The sequence below is a fragment of the Notothenia coriiceps genome, unplaced genomic scaffold, assembly GCF_000735185.1.
Source record: "Notothenia coriiceps isolate Sejong01 unplaced genomic scaffold, NC01 NC01_scaffold00013360, whole genome shotgun sequence".
NCBI classification, from domain to species: Eukaryota; Metazoa; Chordata; class Actinopteri; order Perciformes; family Nototheniidae; genus Notothenia; species Notothenia coriiceps.
This window is the reverse complement of record NW_011346061.1, coordinates 50,889-78,799: the sequence shown is the minus strand read 5'-3', so window position 1 is coordinate 78,799 and position 27,911 is coordinate 50,889. Positions and strand designations below refer to the sequence as shown.

The following is a 27,911-nucleotide window of genomic DNA, read 5'->3' as shown; positions in this document are numbered from 1 at the left end:
CACTGGCGCGAGATGTAGATGTAGAAAGCCTTCACACATACTCCGTGTTCCTTCTGCCAGGACTAACAGCGCTTTAATTTGATGCTTTTCACGCCATAGACCGCGTCCACCTCTCAGGTAATTCAACACCTTGCCTCAGGAAATGCAGCAGTGAAGTTGTTGTGGGTTTAATCTCGGCGATACAATTAGAAATCAGCACTCCATTTAAATCTAATTAGGACCGCTCGGGCAAAGATGGAAGACGTGATACACTCGTCTTCTTTACAGATAATATGTGCACTTGCATGATCTGATATAATAAATAGTAATTCTGGAGATGGTAGCCTTGCAAAGATTTACATTTTTAAGTCATGCGTTGTATTATTGATTGGATTTCCTCAAGGACATTGTAAGATAATGGATGCCCTAAGGAACATTCAGTAATTTATTCATATATTGACAACCTAGGCTGACACACTTTTTTTCCTGAACACCTATTGATAGTTGCTTTAGTTTATCTGTTCCTAACATGCATAAAGTGTGCATGTGGCTATAATAATTGTTTGGCTGTCTTATTATTATAATTATTTTCCAATGATGTCCAATGATACATTTGTCTCATGTCCCATGTTAACCCATGGCTAAAAGTCTCGTCAGATGCCTCCTCTCCCTCTGCATCTCTTCTCAGTACACTCCGGATTCATCTGGCCATGGCGTAATAGCTCCTGAAGTTAATTTTCTCTTCTGAGAAAGAATTGCTGCCCCATGGCTTGTGTTGCAGCTCTTTCCACTTCCTATTTGAAGCCCCCCCCCCCTCCCCTCTTTAATGGGCCATTAAGAGTCAACCACCGATGGTTAAACTGTCAGCTGGGCTTGATTGATTCGGTTAGACCACAGATGAGACTGTTCTGAGATTCCACCGGAGCTCTCAGCTGAATGTCTGTGCTCCACCCCCCCACCCTGCAGAGAGCAGCAAGCCTGGCTTTAAGGTGGAGAAACTGAGTGTAAAGTGAGCGAACATATACCATGTAAACACTTGTTGTGTGTGTGTGATCCATAACCTTCATCATGGTGAAAAGTCATCCCTGTAATGTAAACTTCACACAGGTGTAGGGACTCTGAAAAGAAAAGTTTAGCAAAGGCAAGGAGCATTTTGTACTTGTTAAAAAAAGACAGGATAAAAGTGGGCCATCAGTCCCTGTGGTGGTGAATGATACTTTTCTGGGGCAGGCTTGGTGGTGACGCTCACCCGGCCCGGATTGGGAACACACTCCCTTGTCCATCCATTTCGGAGAGGGGTGCTGAAACTGTGTTGCTCGGATACACGCTGTAGAAAGGTCCAAGCAGAGAGACTGCAGGTTGGATTTTGCTTTCGTAACAGCATCCACTTTTTTCTCAACTACACATCTATCATTGATACCTCTCAGGATCAGGCCTGTAAGTACGCTTTGGCTCATACCTGACTCGAGACATACTGCTGTTAACTCATATTCACCTTCTTTGTGAGAACGTCACTTTTTGGGAAGTCTGTTTTCTTTTAGGTCTGTGTTAATGATTTCCCTCAAAGGACTTGTCGGATTTTTGTGCCCAAAACCGAGCCCTGCAGTGGGAAGCACACTGCTATTTAAAGATGGCATAACCCAGCCAGCCAGCTGCTGCCGTTTCCGCTCCCATCGTAATTGAATCAACGCTAGAAGAGTGCTCCAGTGAGGGTGTGTGCGCCCCACAGAACATTATACGGTCGGGACATCTCGAGGGTTTGAAACGGCTACTTTCACATACCTGATTGGCGGCTTCTATCCTAGTGAGTGTGGGTTTGTGGTAGCTGGGAACAGGACAAATTCCCAGTTGGTATCCTCCATGAAAAGGATGTGGGTTTGTAATAAGGTCTCCTGATTGTATAGAGTTGCAGTCAAGATTAAAGTATGAGTGGTGATGATGGACGAGGGGGAAATCACTTTTTGACTTACGTTTCAATTGGGTGTTTTTGTTCGTACTGTCTTCTTCGATTTTATTGCCCAAGACTTTGATGTGACTTGCGGCGGCTGTCAAAGGCTCCCAAGAAGTGTTCTTTCATGACAGTGCAGACACTGAGGTTCCTGCATAGTTTGGACGAACTCATCACCTTTCATATTGATCTGTGTTTGGCAGGGAGAGGGTTAACGACTCAGAAGGGAAGTAGGCCATCAACATCCCTTTTTTATGGGCACATTCTGGGCCTGTGACAGAAACAGCAAGTGAAACAGAGCAATATTTAATTGTGGAATATATCTGCTTAAGCCAATTCTTTTTGGGGGGATATTCTGTGGGGTAGCTAACGTGCAGCGATGCATGCGAGTGTTTATGCATACATAACACCTGGGGCTGTGGCTGAAATGGTGGAAAATTCTCAGTTTTTGCAGCTCTACCCCCCCAGTGCTTCAAATCCGCTCGTACTTTCAGACACCAAAGATATTTTCCCTTTCCCTGGATAGAGCGAAATGCTCACAACTCGGCTCGATTATTTTGAGTCATCCGGCCAATGCATCTCCAACCAACCATGGACACTATATTCTCCTCTTGGGGTTTATCCTCCGGTCTGATTGGACAGCTGTACTGCGAACACTACGATACTTTAAAGACCATTTATGTGGTTGTAGGCCGGCCTGTTTGGCGTATGTATGTCGTTACGCAGGCTTCTTCTTTTCATGGGGAAGCTTTGACCCTGTCAGTAAATTGACTTGGAAGAGGAACACGAAAGAATACGGGAAAACAGAAATGCAAATGATGGGTAAAGGAAATGGTTTCTGAGTTTCTACACAGCTACACATGTGTGGTGCTCTACTTCATCATCATGAATAACATGATCATTGATTAAATGAATAGTCTTGTGAAAAGGCCTCCTGTGGCCTGAACCTTTGCTCCTATATTTCTATTTGTTGAAAATATTGTTTGCCCACCAGTCAAGTAGGCTCCAATTTGGTTATATCAGTAATTCAGAGATAAAGCAGATGTGTAGGTCCATTGTACCGCCAGAAGAATTGCCTACATGCAAATTCATCAGTTTTGTTGAGAGAAGAACTGAAGGAATGCGTGGTCTCATTTAGGGTTGGACTTTGGGTCATATGTATCTTTTGTTTTTCGGGTTTGTCATGCTAGGCAAATATCTGTGATTTATTTATTCTAGATTTCCTCTAAAAGATGTGGATTGTGTAGTATAGCAGCTATTTTATTGCAAATAAAAGTCAACCGGCAGTGCAGTGTGTTCTGATGCTACGAAGTCTAAGGTTGCAGCTAGTGATTATTTTTTACATTGAAACCCTTTAAATAGTCCCAAGTGCAAATGAGAATTCCATAGAGCCCAAGGTGATGCCTCAGAATAGCTCGTATCAAAGTTATAATGATGTAAAACACAGAAAGGCAGCAGATCCTCATTTAGGAATCCTGAACCAAAAACAATTTAATTAACAAAATGGTTGCAGTCTAATAGGCCAGTCCTTACAACTCTAGTTTTAGCACAGCATTATGGAACATTCCCTTCCTTCTGTCTTTGACCTGACAAGAGCTGATATTTCCATTTTCAACAAATGGGCAACAGGTCCAGAATTAGCAGGAAAGTAAAGTCTGCTAATTTTAGCTAAGTTTCTTTTATGAGAATGGAGATTTGTTTTCGTTTCAGTCAAAGAGATGTAGCGTACTGTATGTTGAAAACTTCAGTCGGCTGTTTGAAGTTGATTGGCAGGAAAATAATTGCCAAACTTCTTTGAGAACAGATCAATTATTATAATAATTTGTCATGCAGAAAATGGAAGAGATGCAGTAACCAAACTTTTAAATATTGATACACAAAACAAAACATTCCTAGACATCACTTTGGGTTTACTTAACTGTGATGGACATTTTTCAATATTTTATAGACTAAACAAGTCGCTACGAAAGTAATCTCCATCCCTTGGTTGTAGCCCTCTTCTTAACTCTTCTCTCTCTTCTCTCTGGTGTTATCAACTGGTTCTACCCTCTGAGTCAAATCACAGTTGACTCTGTTTCCCCCCCGCTCTGCTGCTCTCTGCCCCGGGGCTCCATCAATATGCCCATGCATTTCTTTTATATTGAATAAACCCTATTTGATATTTATTTGCCAGCTCAGTCAATAACTAGAATAATCCACAGCAACGTGTTTTTTGCCATACATAAAATGCCCACTTCAGGTACTTAAAACCGTTATTACTTTGTGGTTGCGAAGTGGTGCACTCGGCCAACATAAGTGTTTAATTCCACTGTTGGAGTGTTTTTCGATGACAGCGTTTTGACTTTTCCACCTGGGAATAATTTGAACAATGCCCAGATGGAAACCAAAAGTCTGTGTGAATGCCAGGAAGCTGGTCAGAGACCTAACACTGACGACTGTGTGATGTAATGGATGGAGATTCACACTACTTCAGTCATCCAGTTTGACAACCACAGTAGCATCATTGTCTTTTTTTAGACAACCAGTCTACTTTTATCCAACTTCAAGATCTACCTAACTTATTTAAGTCACTTTTTAACATGTCAAGTTTAAATATTATGTCTCTTTTTAAGAAAATGTGTTGTTTTCTCTTATCCTAGTACCGACTCCATACACCATACAAGGTAATGTGGAAGGTTTGCCTTTCCCGTGTAACGCTTTAAGATCTATTTACACTTTTCTATCCTGCTCTATCCACATGAGATTTCAAATGATTGTCACACTTTGTCACGTGTAAATTGTGTCTTACTTTCAGATTTATAAGCTGGTATTCTTTTTGCGATGATACAGGCATCTTCACTCCCTATGCTTTTTGTTAATCACAACTATAATCTTATTGTGTTTGTTTTTCTTTTATCAGAGGGGTTAGGATGGGTGAAGCTGCCATCTTAAGCCTGATGGACACCTGAACAAAAACTGCTCTACTGCTGCTGAGGACCTCCACCACCCCCCACCCATGACTTTCTATAATGTATGTCTATACTTTTTTATTTTTTATTCATAAATGCACTATTAATGATGCTAAGGATATTTATAGTCCAAATTCTGTAGAAGGATACATTTATGCAGCTATTAAGTTGAATGATTGCTATTTAAAGCTCGATGATGTTTTCTAAGTTGTGATGAAAACATATAACAATCTTTAGATGCAACATTTTACTATCTACAATTTTATATAATATACTTACATTATATATGTTAAACATATTTAATTGTATCAGACTGCCAGCTATGCTAAGACTTTTAAAAAAATGTTATGAGCTGATAATCTATTAAAAACATTTATATATATATTGAATTATTGATATGTATGATATGATTGTATTTAATATGCGATTTGTTCAGCTAAATTGAAGTAACTAAACATGGTTTGATTTTGTATTTGTCTTGAAAGTGGTCAGGGATTTATTTTTCCCACATCAGTTTAAATGAGATGCTTCAGATAATGTTATACTAAAAAGATTAATTATGGCTTTTAAGGAATGTTAATGATATGATTGAAGACTTATGGATCCAAGCACGCTGTGTCGATGAAGATAAAACGGTTAATAGTAAAAAAACTGATTTACCATTACACGGTTTTAACTTGTTTAACTCGAGTGTCTCAGCTTACATCTCGATCTGATCCTGACTCTCCAACTGTTGTTTTTCAGGAACCGTTGATTGGTGTGCCTCAAACTCTGTAATGGAAAATCGTGGTGAGTACCAAGTTTCTCGCTGTGGCTTGTTAAGTGCAGTGTTAATGCTGTGGGGAGATCTGTAGATCCACTCATCTCTCTGTACATCCTATGTGTTTATGGGGTCTGTCTGCTCTGTTCACTTTTTATGAGCCACTCAGGACTCCAGCCGTACATCTTCTCCATCTCAGGGCCTAAGATTTGCGCCCTCCCAAAGTTTGTCTTTTCAAGGGTTTGCTGTGGTTAGCATAGGTCTGTATGTTATGTGTGTTGCATAGGAGAGGGTTCGGTACATTTCTATGAGGTTTGTATTTGACTTGGAGAATATGCGTTGTCTAACATGCTCTGAAAAGAAAAAAGGAAGTGTTGACCTTGATTTATGAGCACTGATTGCCTTTGGTCCACCATCACCTGTAGCTCTTCAGTTAACACACAATATCTTATTTATGTTCCTTTTTTTTTTAAAGTTTCAAATTTACTGAAAATCTGCGAGTGGTATTCATGATTTCATCTAGCTCTTGACAAGAAAGTGTACTTTCCATAATGTGGATGAACAGCATATAACATTAAGAAATAGCTTCCTGTTCACACGTGTTGTATCCCAGTCTTTTTTAACTTGCTTATAAAAGGCAATGTCCAGTGTTTCCCCTGTATACAAATAACGGCGGCGCAGCTAGGGGGCGCCAGCGAGAGAGAGAGAGAGAGAGAGAGAGAGAGAGCGAGAGAGAGAGAGAGAGAGAGAGCGAGAGAGAGAGAGAGAGAGAGAGAGAGAGAGAGAGAGAGAGAGAGAACGAACCGTTGTTATTAGAATCTGGTGCTAGCTGTGCTAACGGACATAAGAAGTAGATGTTTCTACAACCAGGGTGGAGGAGAGCTCTCCTGTCAGACTGAGAGGCTCAGTGAGGTAATGGACTCTGAGTGTTTAGATAGTTCACTTTAGTCTAAGTTATCTCAGTGGGTCTCAAACGTTTTGACCACAAATTATGTAAACACATATTTCCAAGGCACTCCTTTATAATTATTAGGATAAATAAAAAAACCGGTTTGAAATCATTCCAATGTATACTATAGGACAGTTAACCAAAAATATCGTTTAAAGTTGGAGGGATACAAAAATAGGTATATATATAAATAAATAAATGTTAAGATAAAATAAGATATGAATGAACAACAAAAATAAAATAAGTTACATTTATTTGTTATTGGCTGTGGTAGGTTATTGGTTATGTTCATATACTTATTTGATTATTAAAATGTAAACCGATCTTTTTCATATGGGCGTTTTAGAGTTGTGCCCCCTAGATCAGGTCTCTAGTAATTGTGTGCTCAAAGTGCACCAGATTGACGCATTTTACTTTAAAATCTTCCCGGGGGAGAAATCTTCCCGAACCCCCTAGAGGATGTGACGTCCGCCCCCCAATTCAAACATGTTCATACAATACTGAATACATTTGAAGCTATTTTGACGTATATCACCTATGTCAATACATTTCTGTTTTTAAGGTGTATTTGTCTTTAGTAGAGATTTTTCCTTTATTCTTTATATATAAAATTTCACCTAAAATCTCGCCTAGGGCAGCAAATTGGCTAGAACCGGCCCTGGTACTAGGCCTCAAGAGCCTTTCTTGTGCTGACACATAGAAAGAAATTGGCGGGGCGCACTTCGCACGTGCACACACTAAAAAATTCCACGTGCCCCGCGCTCACATTATGCTAGGCCCACGTGCCTTAGCACCGCTGCTATGACTCCATCCTAGGGGAAACACTGATGTCCATGCAGATAAGCTGTTGAAACCACGTCCTCATGGGAAAAATAAGAAGCATATGTTAAGACGTTAAAAAGAACCCTCTTCTATCATGAGTGAGACCTGCAACAGTGACACAGCTTCAGAGTGCTATCCATAGGTTCCACACCCTCCCCATGGTGGACAGGGGGGTGTGTGTGTGTGTGTGTGTGTGTGTGTGTGTGTGTGTGTGTGTGTGTGTGTGTGTGTGTGTGTGTGTGTGTGTGTGTGTGTGTGTGTGTGTGTGTGTGTGTGTGTGTGTGTGTGTGTGTGTGTGTGTGTGTGTTTACCTGCTCAGTCTGAGCGCCTGCTGAAGTGGCCTGGCCCAGTCTGTTATCCAGGTCAGGCCAACAGGTTCTGGGCTCATGCGGATTGGCTCCGCTCTTTCTGGAAGCTGGCCCGGTGTGGAGGCTGTATTTGGGGCACAGGGAGAGAAAAAGGAACGCAGCCGAACATACTCGCTCTCCATCTTTAGACTGGCTCGAAATGAAGCCAATCACTCAGGAAACTCAGATCTATCTAGGCATAATGACACTGGATTCCTCTGAGGAGCAGTCAGACAAGCTTTTCTGAATACACAGAAATCTCAAAAGGAATCAAAGCAGTACTTCAGGGGTCCATTCTGTGCTCTCACTCTTCTTGTTCTTTAGAGAAGGCTGTCTCTTTCTAATTTCTGCTCACTATTCTAGCCCCAGCTCTCCTTGGCAAACATGTTTCAAAGTCTTGCTAATGACTGCAAAACTGTGATAAGAGACTTGGAGATGTGCATAAAATGCTCTCTGGAGGCATTAAGAGAGGTGAGCGGCATGATAAACACCCTCTGTTAGTTATGAAGAGCCCGTAGTAGTAGCTTAATATAAGCGTGCATGCTGGATGTAGAAACCACGGCGTCTTCCTGTTCGTCAGAGTGACTTGTGATCCTTCGTTCCTGCTATTAACGAGCTCAGTGCCATAGTGGCTGCTGGGATTCAAGTCTGTTGTTGAAATGTTGAGAGGGAGCAGCATCTCAGACACCTTTGACCTTTAAACAGCTCCCGCTAAAAGTCTCAGATTTTAAGTGACCTTTCTCTTGATTCAGGGCTGTGATTGAAATTGCCCCATTTTTCTTCAGCTCCATGCTTCACATCGAGACTGAATTGAGGATTTTTTTAGGATGGATGGATGCATTACTAATGTGTGAATGGCTTTTACAGACCCTCACTTTTGTTCTCTTTGTCATCTCAGTGCTAAGAAGGCAAGAAAAATAAGAAAATACTGACGCCAGTGTGCGGTAAATAATAGTTTTTCAGGGCACATAATGTGTGTTTTGATTTAAACTCTAGTTTTTTCATCAGTGTTAAAAATCCTTGCTCTCTGGAGACTCGTTGCACCACAATGGACATGCATTATTGTATACAAACATTGCACCACATACCACAGCACACACATTAAATTGAAAACATAACATGCTTTCTCTCAGGAATGGCAGGCATCTTTCAATGAATGCTGACCTGTGAAACGAGCCAAGGAGGGAGGGTCAGTGAGCGAGGGGGAGAGGGAGTCCAACTCCTGGAGGGAGGGAAGGTCTTAAGGAGATTGCGGGAGGGAAGACAAGGGGGAGGACTGAACTGAAAGGCGTAGAGGACAAATAGTCGAGAGTAACCCAGAGAAGAAGAACATACTTGTAGAGGAGACCTGGGGAGTTTGTGAAGGAGTTAGGCAGGTGCAGCTGTCCAGTGTAGCGTGTTAGTCCCTGGGTGCAGGACAGGTAGAGGCCCCTCTGGGGCTGGATCATGGGACAGAGCCTTCGAGTGGAGAACCCAGCTCAGGACCCACAACAACACAACAATGGTGGTGAGTTTACTGACTCACTCATGCACTCAACTACTTTTCGCAGTTGCGTAGCAGTTACATGCATGGTTTGAAAGGAGTTGTGTGCTTTTTCAATGAGTTAAAGCAAAGAGGAGAGATAAGCGGTGGGGATTATGTAATCAAATTTGCCCCCACCTTCACCAACCACTAGGAATGTTAAACCATAGGGATCACGTGGATGAATCTCAGCTGTGTTTTTACACTTGTGTGTTGCGCACTCGTTACAGTGAACTAGAGATTGTATTTTATCAGTAAGATTAAATATTAATAAATACATTTAATTTATTTATGGATTTGTGTAAATAGAGCTTGTGGCTGACTTTAAGATTTTGCATAACTTTGGATTCATTCCTATTTTTTCTTTTCAATTAGTACAGTTTTTAATATTACAAAGTGTGTAGACCCGAAGCCCACACAAATCTTTCATTATAGATCTTGACCTTGGGTTTGACAAAGTAGAAAGTGGTGATTTAATATGACAGATTAAACTATTGTCTTACATTTCTTTCCCTCACACCTCAAAGGCTATTCTTTTGACCTGCTCCTACTCAGCTATTTTAAATGGTTGAATGATTTTAGTCTAAAAAAGATTCCAGCCCAGTGATCACAGCCCCTTTGTGTGGTGTCAATTAAACAGATTGCAATTCATAATCTGGTTTGGCAAGAGTAAGGCTTATTATGAAGTTGGAGGTATTTCCCAACCCTGTGCTTCTAATGTGAGTGATCAGGAAGGCTTGGCCAGCAGCTTTGGCTGAAGGCTGGCTCCTTTATAACAACAGTCTCCTTAACCACATGCTCACCTGACCAGGCCCGACATGACTCATCGAATCATGAGGTTAGAGTGAACTCTGGGAGATGTCTGAGTGGTAGGTGTGGCTTCAGGATGGGGGTGCGTCAGAGGGACACACACACACAGTGTCACACACCCCCATGCTTCCTGACCGGTATGCCTTATCTTGGCAGAGCTGCTGATTACAGAGCAGGACCACTAAAACCCAGATTGTTGGATGTAATATGTTCACGATATTGAGATGTTCAAAAATATTATTTGTATTTACTTTGAAGCAGCACTGTGTTTATGAGCAGTTTAGTTGGTTTTGTCATTGAGTTTGAGGGGAAATAGGTTGTCTTTGTTCTCGGTCACAGAGTCAGGGTGGAGTGCCATTTCCTCCCTGTGTTTCCAGGCTGTCTCCCCCCCACCCCCCTTTTCCCATAACTCCTGTACTCGTTCTCCCTTTTTTTGGCTCTTTTTGACCCTTTCCTCCCACTCCCATACACAGCTGTAGTGCCACCAGACCACTTCTCACTACAGCTGAAACAATGACATGTAAGGAAGAGTTTTCTCTCTCTGTATCTGTGAGGAATAATTTCGAGTGGATCCACAGCTGTCTTGGGTGTGATAATTGAATCGGACGTACTGCACTTTTTTACTTTTTTCTCTTTGTGTTGGTGGATTGACACTCTATAATCGGACGTCCATGTTTAATGTACAAACCTAAGAACATGGTCGTTCATCTTCGTCAAATAGATGGCTGCTGCATGTGCTGAGTTCTCTGTAATCGTGGTCTCTGCAGCGCCCCGTGGAGTGTGCAGCTCTTATCTTGCTTCACTGGCTTCAGCTGAGCCACTGTGTCAGAGGCTCCTGTGACGGGGCAGTCTGCTGTGTGAGAACCTCAGTTCTGGATCACAGGCGGCCTTAAGCAATGCTTAATCTGGATGTTATGGCAGCTGGTCTGAATTCTCAGATTTCTATCTCGCCAAGATAAGCTGGATTTCCTTCCATGGTGTGGACATATCTATTGAACCGGGAGCCTCCCCGCTGTGGTTTCGAACAGCTCTCTGGAACTTGTCCGTCTTGTATTTTCTGTTGGGACATATATAGGACAGCTGATTTTCATGCTTCCTCATGGCATGCTGTTTAAAGTCCCTCCACCATGGAAGCTGGACACCTAACACCCCTCTTCCAGGTAGACTAGTATCTTTTATTTTTTGGGCTTGTCAAAAAAGTATCTCCAGGACATTACAACAAAGCCTCATGTTTAAATTGGTCCATCAATTCAAACGGTTTATATTTTAATCGGTTTTTTCGTTTATACAAATTAGGGCTGAACGATATACCGTGTCATGGCGATAACCGCGATATGCGCATGCACGATATTCCCATCGCAGGGACGTGCGATTTTTATTTATTTATTTTTTAGGGCGTTCGATATTAAGTAGGTAAATTACTCAAACATGTCATATTACAATTATTTTGCTGCTTGCTACAAAAGGAAAACTTGCTCTCATGTCAGGGGTACTTAAGTGGAGTGACATGCAGGCTCTGAGTCTGCATGCACAGCAAACAACTATTTAAGATGCCTTTGCCGGTGTTACACCATAGAGAAAGGTTCAAAACGGCATAAAGGAGCTGGTGTATAGCTGTTCTTACTTTTATTTTTATAATGTTGTTTAAAAGATGTCCACTACTTTGCTGCTATTTGCACAAAAAAGGTTTTAATTGTGGAATAAAAAGTTAAATTACCTATTTGGTCACGTATGTTAATTCCCTAATGTGATAATGAAGCTTCCTATAGTTTAATATAATACGTTTAATCTCTTGGATCCCTTCTAGACACCACTCTTCTTCATTCACAGATGAACCCCCTTATTTGAGAGTAAGCAACCTGCATTATCATGACATGTTAGATCATGACTTAAGGTATGATGAGTCAACCAGTTAAGATCCATACGTCCGTGACTAAAATCCTTCATCCGGTTAAATATAGTTAAAAAAAACGCAATATGTATCGCAAAAAGAATATCGCAATGTCAGTTTTTTTCAATATCGTGCAGCCCTAATACAGATGTCCTACTTTTAAACACTGTAAGCATTCGGTTCAAATGTTACCCCGCCAGCAGCATTGAGGTAGCCTTGTGCAGCAGCGGTTAAAGACTCTGTCCTTCAGCTGCAAAAATGGGTTTGAATCCTGTGTCAGCAACTGTCCACAATGCTAAAATGTCCCTTAGCAAGATACTGAAACCCTGCCAGCTTCAGGAAAGCTTGTCTGTAGCTAACAACGCCGCGCCTGCTGTGTGTTTCAAATGCAGTTTCTTTCCAGAAATGATATTATTGATGTTTCTACATTCTTTATTAGAGGGCTAATAATGCCACATAGGTATTGTAGGTGTTATTTGAGAGCACAGCGCTGTGGGAATCAGACATCCAGGAGGGGACATCCTGTGTGTGCCTGAGACTGGATGTTTTAAATTAGACCCCATTCTCTCTCCACTGGTAAATATTATGTCTGCTGAGTGCAGCAGCTGCAGCCTTGGAAGAGCTAACGTGTTAAACTCTCTGTGAGCTCAGCACCCTGTCAGTGTGCCTGTCAATCACAATATGTAACCACGACGGCACAATGCCATTAAATGGAGTATCCTAAGCCTTAATGGCATTTCCTAATCAGCGTTCTTCTTCACGTTACTCTTCTTGACAGCGAGCTGCATGCGTAGATCATGGCTGCTACTACATTCTGCTACTGTACGGCTTCCATGTGTGAGTCTCTCTCCACTACAGAGGCACTGAGGGCTGAAAGGCTGATAAGGCACTAGTCTCAGTTCAGCCAAGGAATGCGAGCACTTGACAGTGAGAGATCTTGGCTGAACGCCAGCGTCAGACCTCTCCCGTTAACTGTGGATATGTGGAGGAGTCTATGAGCTCTCAGCATCACCCTGCCAAAGCACACGCAGTCCCCGAGAACTGACAGCTAAAGATAATAACAGCCATTATGAGCACGGCAGGAGATGAGCTCAATTCCTCTCAGAGTATTGTGACTGCTGCTGGATCTTTACTCTTATTTTCCACATATTTTCCTGCATCTTGTTTTAGGGTACAACAAATGTGGTTACACAAGTTAGACTTAGGGCCGCCCTATGTCTCACCTGGTAAAGCTGCCTGCCCATCGGTGTGTCATCCCCTCTGTCTCTTCAATAAAGGCCCTGGTGGCCCACAAATATATGAAAAAACGTATAAAAACACTTCTATATATGCTTTTCTTTCAGATGATGAAACTGAGCAGCACCACAGCACTATGGTGGGAGAGACGGACAGCACGGGGGACACCACCCCTCCCCCAAAGCGTAAGGGAAAGTTCTCCACCCTGGGCAAGATCTTCAAGCCGTGGAAGTGGCGGAAGAAGAAAAGCAGCGACAAGTTCAAGGAAACCTCCGAAGGTCTGTGGCGTCATTGTGTCCTTTATCAACGGTCGTATCAGTGACATTCAGTGTTCATCTAAATGCCTCAATGCATGTGCCGCTGCCTGAATGTTACAGGTTGCTTTGGCTCTCGTCATGTGATCAGTGCAGCTACAATAACACAATAAGCTGCTAACAAAACATCCTGTTGTGAAAGGAAATGTAAACGACATCTTTGAATTCTGGCACATGAGGCCAGATTTAAATTTGACTGATTTTACTGCATTATTTTCTCCTCAAAAAGAAAATAGGGCTGCCAGACTTCCCTCATAGATAATTCATGGTAAATGTATCAAAAAGCTAACACTTTTACCATAAAGTGTAAGAGTTTCTTTTCTTTTCTTGACATTGCACGTTCTGGGATTGGACTATACACGCATGGCAATGCTGACAGGATTTATTGTGCAGCCCTGGTGTGTAACGTAAAAACTGTTTTTTGACGGCAGAACTGGAGAGAAAGATGTCGACAAGGCGTACGCGGCAGGAGCTTATAGAACAGGGGGTGCTGAAGGAGGTCCCGGACAATGGTAAGAGTGCTTTTGTAATCCAGCTGTATCTGACATCACACCCACACAGCACGGTACACTCAGAGTTCAGTACATAATGGAAGGAACACTGACCTCCAAACCAGTAGGTGTCCAAGACATATTCAAAATAAAGGCAAATTTACTTTCACCTTGCTGTTTTTCAATGTAATATCTGTTTAAAATGGCATGCCACTCTCCAGCGCTGAGGAAAAGTGGAACGCATTGTGCCCTGCAGCAGAATTGCTTTGAGAGGGGTGTGTGCAAGCGTAATGCCGGCCCCGCTGTTGCAGAAGCCCATTTATTAAACCTACAGCTGCTCCTTCACCACACCAACAAACACACTGTCTACACACACCTTCCTGTTTTACTGCTGAACAGGGCTGTAAACTAAAAACGATTTGAATTACCAAATAATCAGTTATTTTCGTATTTGTATTACTTATTATAGTTATTATAGAATATCAGAAAATGGGTCCAATAACATTACGTCAGGGCCCAAGGTGTCCACTTTGAATAACTCGATCGTAAACCAATAGGTAGTTAATTCACAAGTAAATAAACCAGAGAGCAGTCAGAAATCCTCACATTTGAGAAGCCAGAACTAACATTTTATTTGGAATTTTTAGATGGGGAAATGACCTAAAGGAAGTTGATGTTAATCATTTTATGGATTAATCGACTTATCGTATCATACTTCTGTTTTATTATAGGCTCAAGAGGGAGAGAACACCCCAAAAATGTTCAATGACATCAAACAAAGCATTTGGCAGTTTAAACAATTTGAATAATTTAGATGAAATAAACATTTTTTGTTTTAGTTTTCTTTCCAGAATAATCATTTATAGCTGTATTTTCACAAGACATATGTTCTTCTGAACAACTTTTTTCCGAAGCAGATACAGCGAACCTGAAGCAGCACTACGTGAAGAACGGCCACACGCTGCCTGTTAGTGTGGGGGTCGGAGGAGGAGGGGGAGGAGGAGGGGGCAGGAGTCCATGCAGCCAGGGCAAACCCCCCTCAGAGTCAGACTTTAGGATGAACCCAGCCTGGCTCGCCCAGCCAGACGACCGCAAAGTCCGCTCTCCCTCGGACGGGGAGCGCCGGGGGGCTCCAGGCTCCAGGGGCACGGGACTGCATGAAGATGTGCGCAGAGGGGGGGGAACGGGGCCACGTCCACACGTAGAGGGCGAGTGGAAGCCCAACATGGTCTGGCAGGGACAGATTCAAGGGCAGATGGAGGAGGGCCGGCGCGGAGGCAGACTACACCCAGAGGACGCCCAGAAGAGGCCCGGGCTGCAGAAGGCCCCCTCGGAGGATGGACGGAGGAGTCGGCCTGCTGATGCAGACTGGAAGCCCACCCTCCCCCGACATGCGTCTGCTGAGGAGGGAAGGGCCCGCAGAGGTGAGGCATTTCCAGTATTTTTGGGTACAATTTGTTATCATGAAGTCCATCTTAAAGGTCTCCTATTGTCCAATTTGTAGGCATATATTATAGTTCTCAGATAATACAAATATATAAAAAACATGTCTATGAAGTGTTATGCTCAAAATCCCAAACAGATTACCCATTCTAGCCATACCTCATACCGCTCTATTTCAGCCCTGTTAGAGAAATGCTGATTCTTGGTCCGAAGCTTTAAAAAAAAAAGAGGGGGGAGCTTATGGCTGTTCATGCAGGAGAATTCTACCCAGATACTCAGCTAAATGCTGCCGTGATTAAATGCCATATCATGTTCAAAACCACATCAAGGATTATTTCTGAAACAGTATGGAGCTCAAATGCTTTTTCTCTTGCGGGTTTACCACAAGGTGAGTACCTTTTTTATCTCCTGCTTCTTTACACATACTCTCTCCTACAGCGTTAGCTCTGAGTGTTAGCGAATCTGGCTAATGTAAACAAAGACCATATTACTTCCGAAACATGTCGGGCAATGTGCCCACATTTCCGATATTACGTCATATCGGCAGGAAATCTGGATCAGCTCCGTTGTACCCCCGTTTTTATAGATTTGGGTACGGAGGAAAAGAGAGGGTTTTATTTTCCAACACTTTGTGAGTTCCCTGACACACCGGGGACACATATTTATGTATAAGAGACATAAAAGAAGTGCATTTTGCATGATAGGAGACCTTTAAATAATCCTCACTGTAAAGTCAAAGATAAGGTGTTCTACAATTTGACCTCTTTCACACATCCTTAATGATAGTAGGTGATTCATCAGTCCACTCACTCATACTGTCACTCTCCTGCTTATGTGCTGTCCTGCCAGATATAGACAGGCTCCTGTCGGCTCCCAGGGGCCCTGCCCCAGCTACGCTTCCTATTCAAGAACATGAGGGAATAGCTCGTCCTTTCCTCTCCTCTCCTAATTAATGTGGCACCATCACTTTACACATTATTGGCCTTTAACGCTAACACTGTCAGCCCTGTGATAATTGGGGAAGAGCCATAGCTAATTGATTTGACTAAAACACTAAACTTTGAGAAATAACAGTGCTTTTTGATCCAGTTATCATTTATCTGACACATGAGTCGCTTCTGTACCTGTGTTCAGAAGTACGTTGATAAGTTGAAGAAACCTTAATTATCCACATGTGGAACATTGGTTGCAACATAATATAACATAATGCATCATATTGAAAACGCCAATACAGAATTACTATTAGAAAAGAGAGTTATTTTTCAGATATGAAGGTGAACAGATATTTTCTCCCACTTTCCTTCATGTGTCCCTGCTTGTCTCTCTTCTCTCTCACCTTGTGTTTTCCTTTTTTCTCTCTGATGCTGCTTTTCTCTCTCCCACTCTCTTTCTATCTTTATCACATCTCCTTCTTTCTGTCCTCATTTTTCTCTCTCTCTATTCCTCTGTTCTTCATGTTCACTTCCTCTCTTCGGTATTATTTCCTCTTTGGTGATGTGATGTCACAGTGATAAAGGCTATTCTGTAAATAAATAACCCTGCACTTCAGATCTGTTGGCTTTGAGGAATGGGGTGGGAGCAGCATCAGCAGTGTGGGGGGGGGTTTTGGTGCTAATTGCAGTCGCCCACTCTGTTTATCTTCGCCGCTGATCCCTAGATAATGCAATTCTCAAACAAGTGCTATCACAGGGAGCGCTTCTGAGTGTTGAAGCAGCAAAATAATTAGCTTGTTGCTCAATCCGGAACTGAAACATGAAGAGAAATATTTCATAATGACATTGAAATGCCTACCATGATTACTGTAATAGTGTATTTACAGGTGTCTGTCAAAAATCGGTTAGAAAACTACAACTAATCAAGAACGACGCTGCCAGAGTCCTGACCAAAACAAAAAGAGTAGAACACATCACCCCAGTACTCAGGTCTCTGCACTGGCTAACAGTAGCTTACATAATTGATTTTAAAATGGTATTGTTAACTTATAAAGCATTAAATGGTTTGGGCCCCAATATATGTCTGACATGTTGCCCTGTTACGAGCCCCCCAGAGCTCTGAGATCATCGGGGGAGGGCTTAGAGACCAAACACGCCGAAGCTGCTTTTAGTTTTTATGCTCCCCACAAATGGAACAAACTTCCAGAAAACCTGAGGTCTTCACCCACGCTGAGTTCTTTTAAGTCGAGGCTAAAAACACTACTTTTTGCAGCTACTTACCCAGAAGCCTTTTAACTTGTTTTTAGTATTTACAATGTCGTTTTTAAACTATTTTGTATCTCATTAATGCATTGTTTTTATGAAACTGTTATTCCATTATGTTTATTTATTGTGTTCCTCTCTGTTCTACTGTCATGTCTTAATGATCATGTAAAGCATTTTGAATTGCCTCTGCGTCTGAAATGTGCTATATCAATAAACGTACCTTGCCTTACGATGTGGAATAGTGTGTGTACTAAAGCTGGATACAGATGTTAAAATGTTACTGCCACTTTTGTCCAAATTTCCCCAGAATACTATTGTAGTGAATGACCTATTTTTTGTTGTGTTTTCAGAGTCAGACAGCCATTTTGTCCCCGACCCCGAAGCCCTGCGGGACGCCCTGCAGAACACCCTGCGTGAACCTCTGCCACCTAAACACTCTGTCATGCCTCCAAAATGGCTGATGACCTCCGCCCCCGAACCTGGAGGCAAGGGTTCACCCCGCACCCCATCCAACCACCCCGCGGGCCAGTACTGCTCTCACTCGCCCGTGGCGCCCAAACCTGTCCGGTCCATCTCCTCTGCAGGGACGTCCACTCAGCAGTCCTCAGGTGGAACCCTGACCTCCACCTCTCATGGCACCAAGCAGCCCCCTCTGCCCCCTCCCAAGCCTGTGAACAGGGGAAACGCCCCCATGCTGGGTAAGTTCTGCTCAATTGCAGATGATGAATATCAGTAAATATCCCAGTTCTAACTAGTATTGAGTCTATTTTCTATCCTTTTCATACCCAGTTCTACCATGTACATGTGCATGCAGTCTTTCAGGTGTCCTTTGATTCATTTGCGACGTGATTGGCCCCCTACTGCAGTAGCTACAGTGGCTTGTAATGCGGTGTTGTGCCGTGAAGTTGTGTGCCGTGTATTCCATGGGAAGATAAATATATGTTATCATTCATCAGTGGTGATGGTATTTTACAAAGCGGAATTTTTGTATTCACATGATGGGAATCACATAAAGTATAATAAGAAAAAAATAATTTAAAAAAAGGCATCAAATGCAATACTCCATTAGTAGTGCTATCATTAAAGTACGTTGTATTGGTATTGTCACTTGTATCCAACGATAGCCACGCCTAGATGGAGGGTATCAACATGATCCCATGAACCAAACATCAACCGTCAAGTATACATGATAAACACTAAAGTATTTGCTCACTAAGCATGTCATTTTCCCACTGGCGAAAACATTTCTCATCCATTCATGAGCCAGTGCACAACTGATGGCAAAGAGATTATTTTAAAGAAGTTAGCTACACACACACTTCCTGTCCTGTTAATGATTGTCTGAGCAGCTTGAAGAGCTTTTCCCCTGCCAATTCGTTATTACGCCTGGACTGCTTTTAGCTGCAACTTCTCCCCAGAATTGACACTCCGAAGATAACGGACTCTAGTGGCTGTGGGAAGCTGCTCACACAGATGCGGTCACGGTGTGCTGGTTGTTGTTGTTTACTGTGGGTTTGTCTCATCTGGGATCTTGCATTAATTCCCACTTGGGCAAGGCTGTCTGCTGTGATTCATTTTTAGCTTATTATCAGCAGATCTGATGAATTGTGGTCCCTTAAGCTGACGGGCACATGTTGTCATGCCTGTAGATGAGTCTGTGTGTAGCTTTTTCTTTAGTTATAATACGCTGTTTCTCTCGTATGTCATTTTACCAGCTAGTCATGTGACCTGTCACAAAGGGAAACATGTTGCTTGTTGTCTCTTGAGGCTGTTTGGTTGTAGCTTGGAAACATGTTCAGCTTTAACAGCTTTGGACTACATAGAGCAGGCCAACAAGAAATCCAATTTAGAGAACAGAAGTCTTTATCTTAATGGAGTTGACTTAAATTCATAACTAAATAATGTTTTAAAAGTAATTGCTTAACATTTTGGAAAGCTACATCCTGGAGACACTTGGCTAAGCACAACGTGTTGTTTTACTTTTTTATGCATGCAAGAGATTAGAAATTATGTGTTAATAAAAGCTGGTAGGTCATTTGTATTAACATAGTTAAGCTAAGCTAAGGTTTTGCTTCTTATTAAACCAACATTAGACATACCTGTGGTATCGTCCTTTTGATCTTTTTTGGCAGGAACACAAACAAAACATGTTTCCCACAATATGGGGCTATTTTTCAATAGATTGATGATCATGTAGGGCCCTCCTTCAGCGCACTTTATCCATACAGCAACATATACAGTACCACCATATTGCAGCTAATGAAAGACTCCCGCTGAAGGCCTCCGTCTCCTCCCTGTTAGTCTCCGCCCTGCAGGGGGGAGAGAACGCTCAGCTCCCTCTCTACTGGTCCTGCTGGAAGCGAGAGTGCGACTACGATGTCTACCTGTCGCTGCCCGTCTACCTGTGCCGGCGGGCCGGAGGCCTGCGCTCAGGTAAAGGATGCCCTCTGGGGTCTCAGTGGCCAGGCTGCCGTGCTTGGAATGCCTCGTCCAGAGTCTGCGTTCTTCATCGTGTCGCGTCCTCTCTCGCTGCCAGCATACCCCCCTCCCCCCAAAATGCCTTTTTACCTGGCCTTGATTGCTTTTCTTTGGATGTGGTATGTAAGAGCCGCATGCACATAATGAGCTGATCATGAGTGCTGGGTGCTTTGTGTGAACCACCTTCTGTGTGAGTGAGCGATTGAATGTTGTTAATGCTTTACTCGCCTATTCGGCATGTGAATGAGGGAGAGCCTTTAGCGGGTTGAGGCCTTCAATGCGTCAAGTGAATTTTAAAGTGCTAATCCACTCAGCTCTTGCTCAACCGGGATGGGTGGATGGATATGAATGGAGGGGCTAAAGGGCTCTAACACAAGGGGTTGACTTAATTTCAAAAGGAAGATGTAATCCAGTCTACCGCATGTTTAAAGTCTGGTGCCACTGAACTCTTATTATATCTCAGTAGCACGGCTATGGCTTTTAACAATGATGTGGCTTCAAAGCTAATCTACAGCGTTTTAATAATTGTATAGCAAATATTCAACTGTGCATGCTAATGATTATAGACGTTTGTACGTCAGCTTTTTGTTTAGGAGCTTTGCACTTTCAAGATGCTCATAAACAAAACGAAGTGGCAGGTTAAGAGCATGTAGGCTGTGTGTGTATCTTCATCGTCTGTGTGACCTGGGGCACATGCTGCACACTGGTGTGTTGGGGGCAGTGCGTGCATTCATGTTGACACAGTCATGTGATCTCAAACACTGTATGTATGTGCGCAATAATGCTCAGTCAGACATGTAATCCCAGTATTTTTATTTGTTCATGTGTATTCTGTCATGTTGGGTACATCAAACATGAACAGCTGATGCATGTGCTCTCATGTGACAGCAGCAAACTGGATAGAAAAATAAGAGGCCTGCAAGCAAGTCATTCACATCTAGCGCTGTATAAAGGCCATTGAAGAATGTATTATTATTATCATAGCAATGAACACTGAGCTGGGACTGGGGGGGGAAATCTGGAGAAAACCTTTTCTAAACAGAATTTAAAAAAACATATAATCACCACATGTTCATGAGCTTCTGGTTCATGAAGAGAATTGGACGTATTCAGAGGAAAACAACATACTGATATGTATGAACAAATTTTCAAATTGCTTCTTGTAAATTAATCATCTCAGACAATATTCAAACATTTGATAATCTTAGAACGTACCCCCTTCTCCTCCTCCAGCTTCATACTTCTTTATAGTTATGTTTATTTGCCTTCAATGGCCTTGATCCGCTCTCACTCTCAGGCCTTAGCTGTAACTGTCTTGCTTTATGGCTTCATGTTTTAACTGTTTGTCTATGTGCAGGTGACTTCACCCAAGCCACTGGAGGTCCCAGTCTTGTGCCAGCCAAACCCTCTCCCCCCATGCCTCCTAAGAGGACCACCCCCGTCACTAAGCGCAACACGGAGGACCAAAACCATCCCATCATCCCCTCCCCGCTTTCTATCGAGGACCACAGCCTCTCTATGGGCTTTCAGCTGCCTCCCCCTCCTGCCTCCCCTCCCCTTCCGACACACAGACCACCTTCACCTCCCCGCCAACAGATACACTCCCACCACCTCCACCATCAGCACTCCTACCCCCACCCGCTGCCCCAGCCCATACCCATGCTGTTTGACCCACCCAGCCCCACCAATGACTCCCCTCAGCGCCCTGCTCCCGTCCCGCTGCACATCATGATCCAGCGGGCGCTGTCCAGCCCCGGCCCGGCTCAGCCGCATCCTGACGGGTCACAGCGCGCACACACGCTGCTGTTTGACACCCCTCCGGACTACCAGGCGGGGCGCCCCCTTCCCGTCAGCATCCAACCACTAAAACTGTGAGTTTCTCAGTGTCAGGGAATCATTTCCATAGATGTTTACCTTTTGCCCTCTGACGCAGATACCCCCCCTTGGGCAGCATGCTATCTCCCTTAAGGAGGGGCTGCCCTAGCATTTTGTTGTTGTTAAAAGTTTATGACCGGGCAACTCTCGGTCAGAGATAGTTATTGTTGTGGGACACCTGGAACACATCCTTCTCGGGGTGTAGATGACCCCGAGACATAAGCGACAACACATGTGATTCAGTGTCCTCAGCTGTTTAGTCTATCTATTGAAGAATGTTGATTATTACACTCTGAACTAGATAAAACCTGGAGCTACAGAAGGCTTCTTCAGAATTCCTTGTGGCATCTCAACCATGTGGTCAACTCGTGCCCCGTGACATGTCTTGTGAATTCTCCGGCCGAAGCTCCAAGTATACCGCCAGTGTTTGCCATCAAAGCTCCAGCTCTCCTCGTGTCCCTCTGAGTCCTGACTCCAATTGCTTCAGAAGTTTCCCCCACAAATGTAAATTCACTAGGTGACATGAAAAAGAGAGCAGAATAGTTCAAGGCTTCTACCTTCATGAGATCCAGCCAGGCATGAGACAATAAGCATCCTAAAGAAAACCCTTCCCTGATCATAGCAAAGTCAAGTACAACTATAAGGTTGGGATAAGACTTCTCAAGGTACAGCTAAAGTTCATTGTGTTGCAGGTTGGATACCTACATCTTGAATTGGTCAAATCAGTTAGTCATGTTTAAGTGCTTTTATTAGTAAAATACCCCAAAACAGATGCTTCATCCGTATTCTTTATGTTTAAATCTGTTATATTTTCTCTTTACATTAGATCTGAAGATGACTACTCAGATGAGGAAGAAGAAGAAGATGAGGAAGATGATGAGGAAGAGGAGGAGTATGATGGGGAAATCCCACAGCCAGAGCTAGAGCCACGGAGTCGCAGATGCTTTGTCGGAGACGCCGGTGTTTGCGTCATCCCGGGGGGAAACAGCAGCGAAGAGGAAGAGGATGAGGAAGAGGAAGGAGAGCATGGCCTGCGTCGGGAGGACAGCGACTCAGATGGCCCTGTGCTTTACAAAGATGAAGACTCAGATGAAGATGAGGAGGATGAACCCCCAATTAGTAAGCATAATGATGTTTTATGACATATAAATATTATTTACTGTTTCAAGAGCTTTGTCGTTCACACCTCACCACACCTCTTCTTGGTTCTTCCAGGCGCCCTGGCCAGCAGGGTCAAGAGGAAGGACACCCTGGCTCTGAAGCTGAGCAACCGTCCCTGCGCCCCGGAGAGGGACAGATTTGCCCAGGACAGGAGCAATAGAGAGGACCAGCCTCCAGGACAGACCGGCCTCACCTGGCAGAGCAGGGAGCAGTGGGATGCCATCCGCACACAGATCGGCTCTGCACTCACTCGGTAAAGACAGACGGCACCAAACTTGCAATTGTACCCTTAAAACTGACAATAGTGAATGTGCATTTTGTGAAGAAATCTAGAGATCATTTCTTAGATCTCTGTCCTACCTATTGCCTGAATGACAAAGTGATGAAACTGTTTAAAAATAGTCCCTTCTCTTGTTTTACTATTTCAGGCGGCTAAGCCAGAGACCCACTGCTGAGGAGCTCGAGCAAAGAAACATCCTTCAGCGTTAGTATCAAAGCTTTCTTTCCTTCTCAATTGTTTTTATCCATTACAAACATCAGTTTTGAGTGTGCTGTTCTTAAGTTTGTTGGACTTTAGTTTTGTGGGGTTTAACAATCATTACAGCTCAATTTGGACTGATGATTTGTCCATGAATGAATTGTTTATGTAAATAAGCATTTTATACATGCAGTATAAGCAACAACATCCACTTGAAAAGACTGTTTGAAATGCGTATTGAGCTTGAGATGTCTAATTTTAGAAAATATTTGTCTTTACCTTTGTAGCACATGAAGTTAGGCTTTCATGCAGAAACTAAATAAAGCTCTGTTGTCTGTTTTCCTTCCCTCTTTTTCCAGCTAGAAATCGGTCTGACAGACAAGCGGAGGTTAGAGAGATCAAACGGCGGCTGACCAGGAAGGTGAGGCGAAACCCTACAAAAGATAGACGTTCAAGAGTCAAACCATCTATAGTGCTTGATACTAAACTGACATGTGTTTTCATAGCTGAGTGAAAGACCCACAGTTGCAGAACTACAGGCAAGAAAAATCCTGCGTTTCCACGAATATGTGGAAGTCACAGATGCCAATGATTATGATCGGAGAGCGGAAAAGCCGTGGACCAAGCTGACTCCGGCTGACAAGGTCTGTTTACTGTGTCCAGCAAACACTTGATCTCTCAGCAGTGGACTGTGTTTTACATGTGATCAACATCAAAGAACAATGTTTAGCATTTTTCCTTTTGTTCACGCCAACTCCCTCTTTCCTGACATCCAGGCGGCCATCAGGAAGGAGCTCAACGACTATAAGAGCACTGAAATGGAGGTGCATGAAGAGAGCAGGATCTACACGAGGTATACCTTTTATCAGAACGATCTTGACAATTACAGTCCTTTTCGACTTCAGTCCTGGTTGACTTGGCGACAACTGTGGTTACCGTGGTAACAGCGAGTGGGCTTTAATACTACAGCAAATACTCTGTGTGCAGCTACTGTGTCAGAAGTGTAGCAGAAGAGCAAATGGTGTATCTGTCTACACAAAAACACACATATTGCTCATACTGTGAAGAGAACAGAGTCAATCTGATTCCACAGTTCACACAGGGCAAGTCGTTTTCGTCAGATGAAAGGGCAACATTAAATGGAGTTACCCTGCTAAAAGGCAGATGATTTCTGCAACTCCTTTTTCTTCTTGGACCCATACTCCCTGCCATGCTAAAAATGATTTCTGTCATGTTGTCTAGAGACCATAGACTGTATAAGGTCTCCAGACGAATGATTGATCTCGGCACTTTCCTCAGTGACAATAACATTGTGTTTCCTGTGACTATTTCACAGTAAAAGCCACTTTGTTTGTCACCAAGACACTTAATGTCCCTGAATAGTGATTTTGCATTAGCAGTAACTGGATACAGCTCTGATACAGCGTTAACACAGAAGAGTAAACAGTGGGGCAGATATAATTAGGATAATTTAAAAAAAGTCATTAATTTAAACCTGGATTGCATCCATCATGTAAATCCCTTCTGCATAGGAAGTTAAATCAAATGCAGCACAGGATTTGCAGATCCTGACGCCAACAATTAAACCTACTCAGTACAAGATCCTCCTGATGACATACAAAGCCCTCCATAACCTGGCCCCATCCTACCTGACTGACCTCCTCCACAGACACTCTCCCACTCGCTCCCTCCGCTCTGCCACTGCCAACCTCCTGTCCCTCCCCACTCGGACCAACCTCAAGTCTTGGGGCGACAGAGCCTTCTCCGTTGCTGCACCCACCCTCTGGAACTCACTACCCCAATCCATCAGAGATTCTTCCTCCCTCACAGCATTCAAAACATCACTCAAAACCCACCTGTTCAACACTGCATTCAACCACTGACCGCCCCCCTCCACCCCTATTTTCTTTTTTGTTTATCTCTTTTTGTATTTCTTAGTTTTTTCTTGTTGTCTTTTCTTAATTCTCTGTCAAAGCGTCTTTGAGTTTCATGAAAAGCGCTATAAAAGTCCCATGTATTATTATTATTATTATTATTATTATTATTATTATTATTATTATTACTCTATAGATAGATGACATAATCTAAATACATGGAATGGCTATTGCTGATCATAAAAAATAATGATCATAAACAATATTAACAACAGTGTTCAATTTCATGGAAATATTGAGTAAGTATTATAAATATAAAGGTTTGTTTCTTATGAAATCTCTTTGTTTTGTTTAGGTTTCATCGGCCTTAGCCCCCTTCTCCTCTTTGTGGATTATGAAGCACTTAAGATCTCTGCGTGGCCAGAAGCTGCTCCCTATGCAGACAGATCGCCCTTTTACATTTCCCGAATTTACTGTACAGATTATCAGGGAAAGCCTAGAACTGACTCAAAACAAGAAATGCTTCTTGCTTGCCCTCCATCGCCCTCCCACTACATTGCTTTGACTGAACTGAGGTGGTGGCGGTGGTGGTTGGGGACCAGATGCAGTATTTATCCCGGACAACAGGGGGAACCACGTGCCAATGAAAGGGGAAGTGGCGGAGGACCTACAGGGCTGACTCTGCTGTTGTGTGGTACCCCTCAGGGACTGGATCTAGTTACAACCTTTAACGCGGCCTCATTCTGTGTTGCCTTTTTCTTCTTCTTTACTGTATATGGAAAAGCTAACTCATCTTGTTAATGTAATAACACACAATAATAATAGTAATAATAACGACCATGATGATGATGATGATGATGATTATTCATAACACACAACACACAGTAATAATAGATGAGAGAGAAGCGGCTGCAGCGACGAAGACTGGGATATTCTGTTATAGGACTGGACATCTCTGGGATATTGTGTGTTTTATATAAATTGTGTACAGACTGCTATTGTTATACCTTAGAATGAAACTTGGAAAGATCTTATTACGAAATATTCTGTAATACACAAGATATTTTATATTGTAACTTTGATCACATGAGTAGTGACCGCTTTTATTTGAGCCTTTTTTTTATGTTTATTTGGCTTGCCTGTATTTATGGTTGTGATGTGAGGTGGCCATTTAAGCGTTAATATAGTACAAGGTGCCGGTCAGGAGGCTGGTTGGTGTTTTTATCTGTGCCAACTTACTCGATGCCTAAAGGACTATAGAAAACTGGTTTTCATATCACTGATTTCTGCAATTCACTGCATGAGCCAACACAGAATCCAATGCTGTTGGATCTGGATATTTTCTCTTCATTTATACTTTTTTATGAGTTTTTGTACTTCCCTTTAAAGGTCAAACATGCAATGCATTCTGTAGCTATTTTGAATAAGGTGATGCTAGTATGGTCTATACTAGAAGTGTAATGTAAGTTACTGTGCGTGTAGATCAGGGATTTATCAAAAACAAATCAGAAAATATATAAACGGTTAACAGGGAGTCATTTTGGCTGGAACATTTTGAAACTGCTGAAGTGTTTTATCTTAAGTTGTTGTCTGGCCAGTAGCTTACAGGGTTGTTCATGCTGTGTACAGGTTGAGATAGGTTTAACCGATGCTTGTGTATATCTTGTCTTCCTTTCATTTGAAAATACATTTTAAATATAAAAGTAATATAGGTTGCTATTTTTTTAAGCACAAAATATTAGTTTACGATTAAATGCTACAAGAATGGGAATATGAAAGAATACCTTTTCTGTAAATGAAGTTCCTTTTTATTTGAATGTGGAATTGTACGGACTGACAGTTTTCTTTTTGATTGTAAATAGTCACATCTGGATCTAATTAAAAACCTTACAAATCCTTGACATCTCTAGTCAATGACTGCACCTGACTCTTAAATCACAGACCTGTCTTACCTAAAGATGGGTTCATGTGGAGATTTATAGGGAAAATAAAACCTCTAAATAAGAACACGAGGCTGCAGCGACACCTGGTGCCAAGGTACAGTAATGTCTCTGTTGGGATGTATTCTAGAGATAATGCATCTTAAGAGGTCTAGACGAGGAAACTTGTAATGCATTTGATTTGTAAGATATACATCCTCATGGTTTGAAGCAGTTCTATTTTCAAAGAGTGACGGGAAAATAACAATAATTTCCTATTTTGAGTTGAAAAGATAATACAGGTAGCCTATAATTTATTGAGGTATACATTACACTACCTGACAGATCTAGGTGTTTACGTAAGATGCAACATTAGCAGCTGTATCAAACAATAGGCAAGACATTAAGGTGTGCCACTTACAGCAGACATTCTGCTGCATAATCAGTAGGCCTACTGTTTATTGATAT

The 27,911-nt window shown here is 42.6% G+C and overlaps 1 protein-coding gene across 5 annotated transcripts; it reads left to right on the top strand.

Moving 5' to 3' along the window:
• Positions 1–27,420, top strand: phactr4b (phosphatase and actin regulator 4b). 5 transcript variants are annotated; one of them, XM_010774028.1, is made up of 15 exons: positions 1–117; positions 4,827–4,937; positions 5,620–5,664; positions 13,320–13,490; positions 13,958–14,038; positions 14,932–15,441; positions 18,009–18,356; positions 21,494–22,007; positions 22,838–23,130; positions 23,227–23,425; positions 23,601–23,656; positions 24,010–24,071; positions 24,157–24,294; positions 24,427–24,503; positions 25,880–27,420. In XM_010774028.1, the coding sequence occupies exons 3-15, from the start codon at positions 5,652–5,654 to the stop codon at positions 25,893–25,895; spliced, it is 2,478 nt and encodes an 825-aa protein (XP_010772330.1). In that variant the 5' UTR covers positions 1–117; positions 4,827–4,937; positions 5,620–5,651; the 3' UTR covers positions 25,896–27,420. The 5 variants fall into 5 exon arrangements, with proteins under 5 accessions (XP_010772330.1, XP_010772327.1, XP_010772326.1 ...); XM_010774025.1 differs by lacking the exons at positions 1–117; positions 4,827–4,937; positions 5,620–5,664 and adding exons at positions 9,067–9,260; positions 19,960–20,091 and having other exon boundaries at positions 14,935–15,441; XM_010774024.1 differs by lacking the exons at positions 1–117; positions 4,827–4,937; positions 5,620–5,664 and adding exons at positions 9,067–9,260; positions 19,960–20,091.
• The last annotated feature ends 491 nt before the right edge of the window (positions 27,421–27,911 follow it).

Coding starts and splice junctions, on each gene's coding strand:
- phactr4b (XM_010774024.1), top strand. CDS start 9,200: ATGGGACAGAGCCTTCGAGTGGAGAACCCAGCTCAGGACCCACAACAA. Junction 22,008..22,837: donor AGCATCCAACCACTAAAACT/GTGAGTTTCTCA, acceptor TCTTTACATTAG/ATCTGAAGATGACTACTCAG. Junction 24,072..24,156: donor AACGGCGGCTGACCAGGAAG/GTGAGGCGAAAC, acceptor GTGTTTTCATAG/CTGAGTGAAAGACCCACAGT.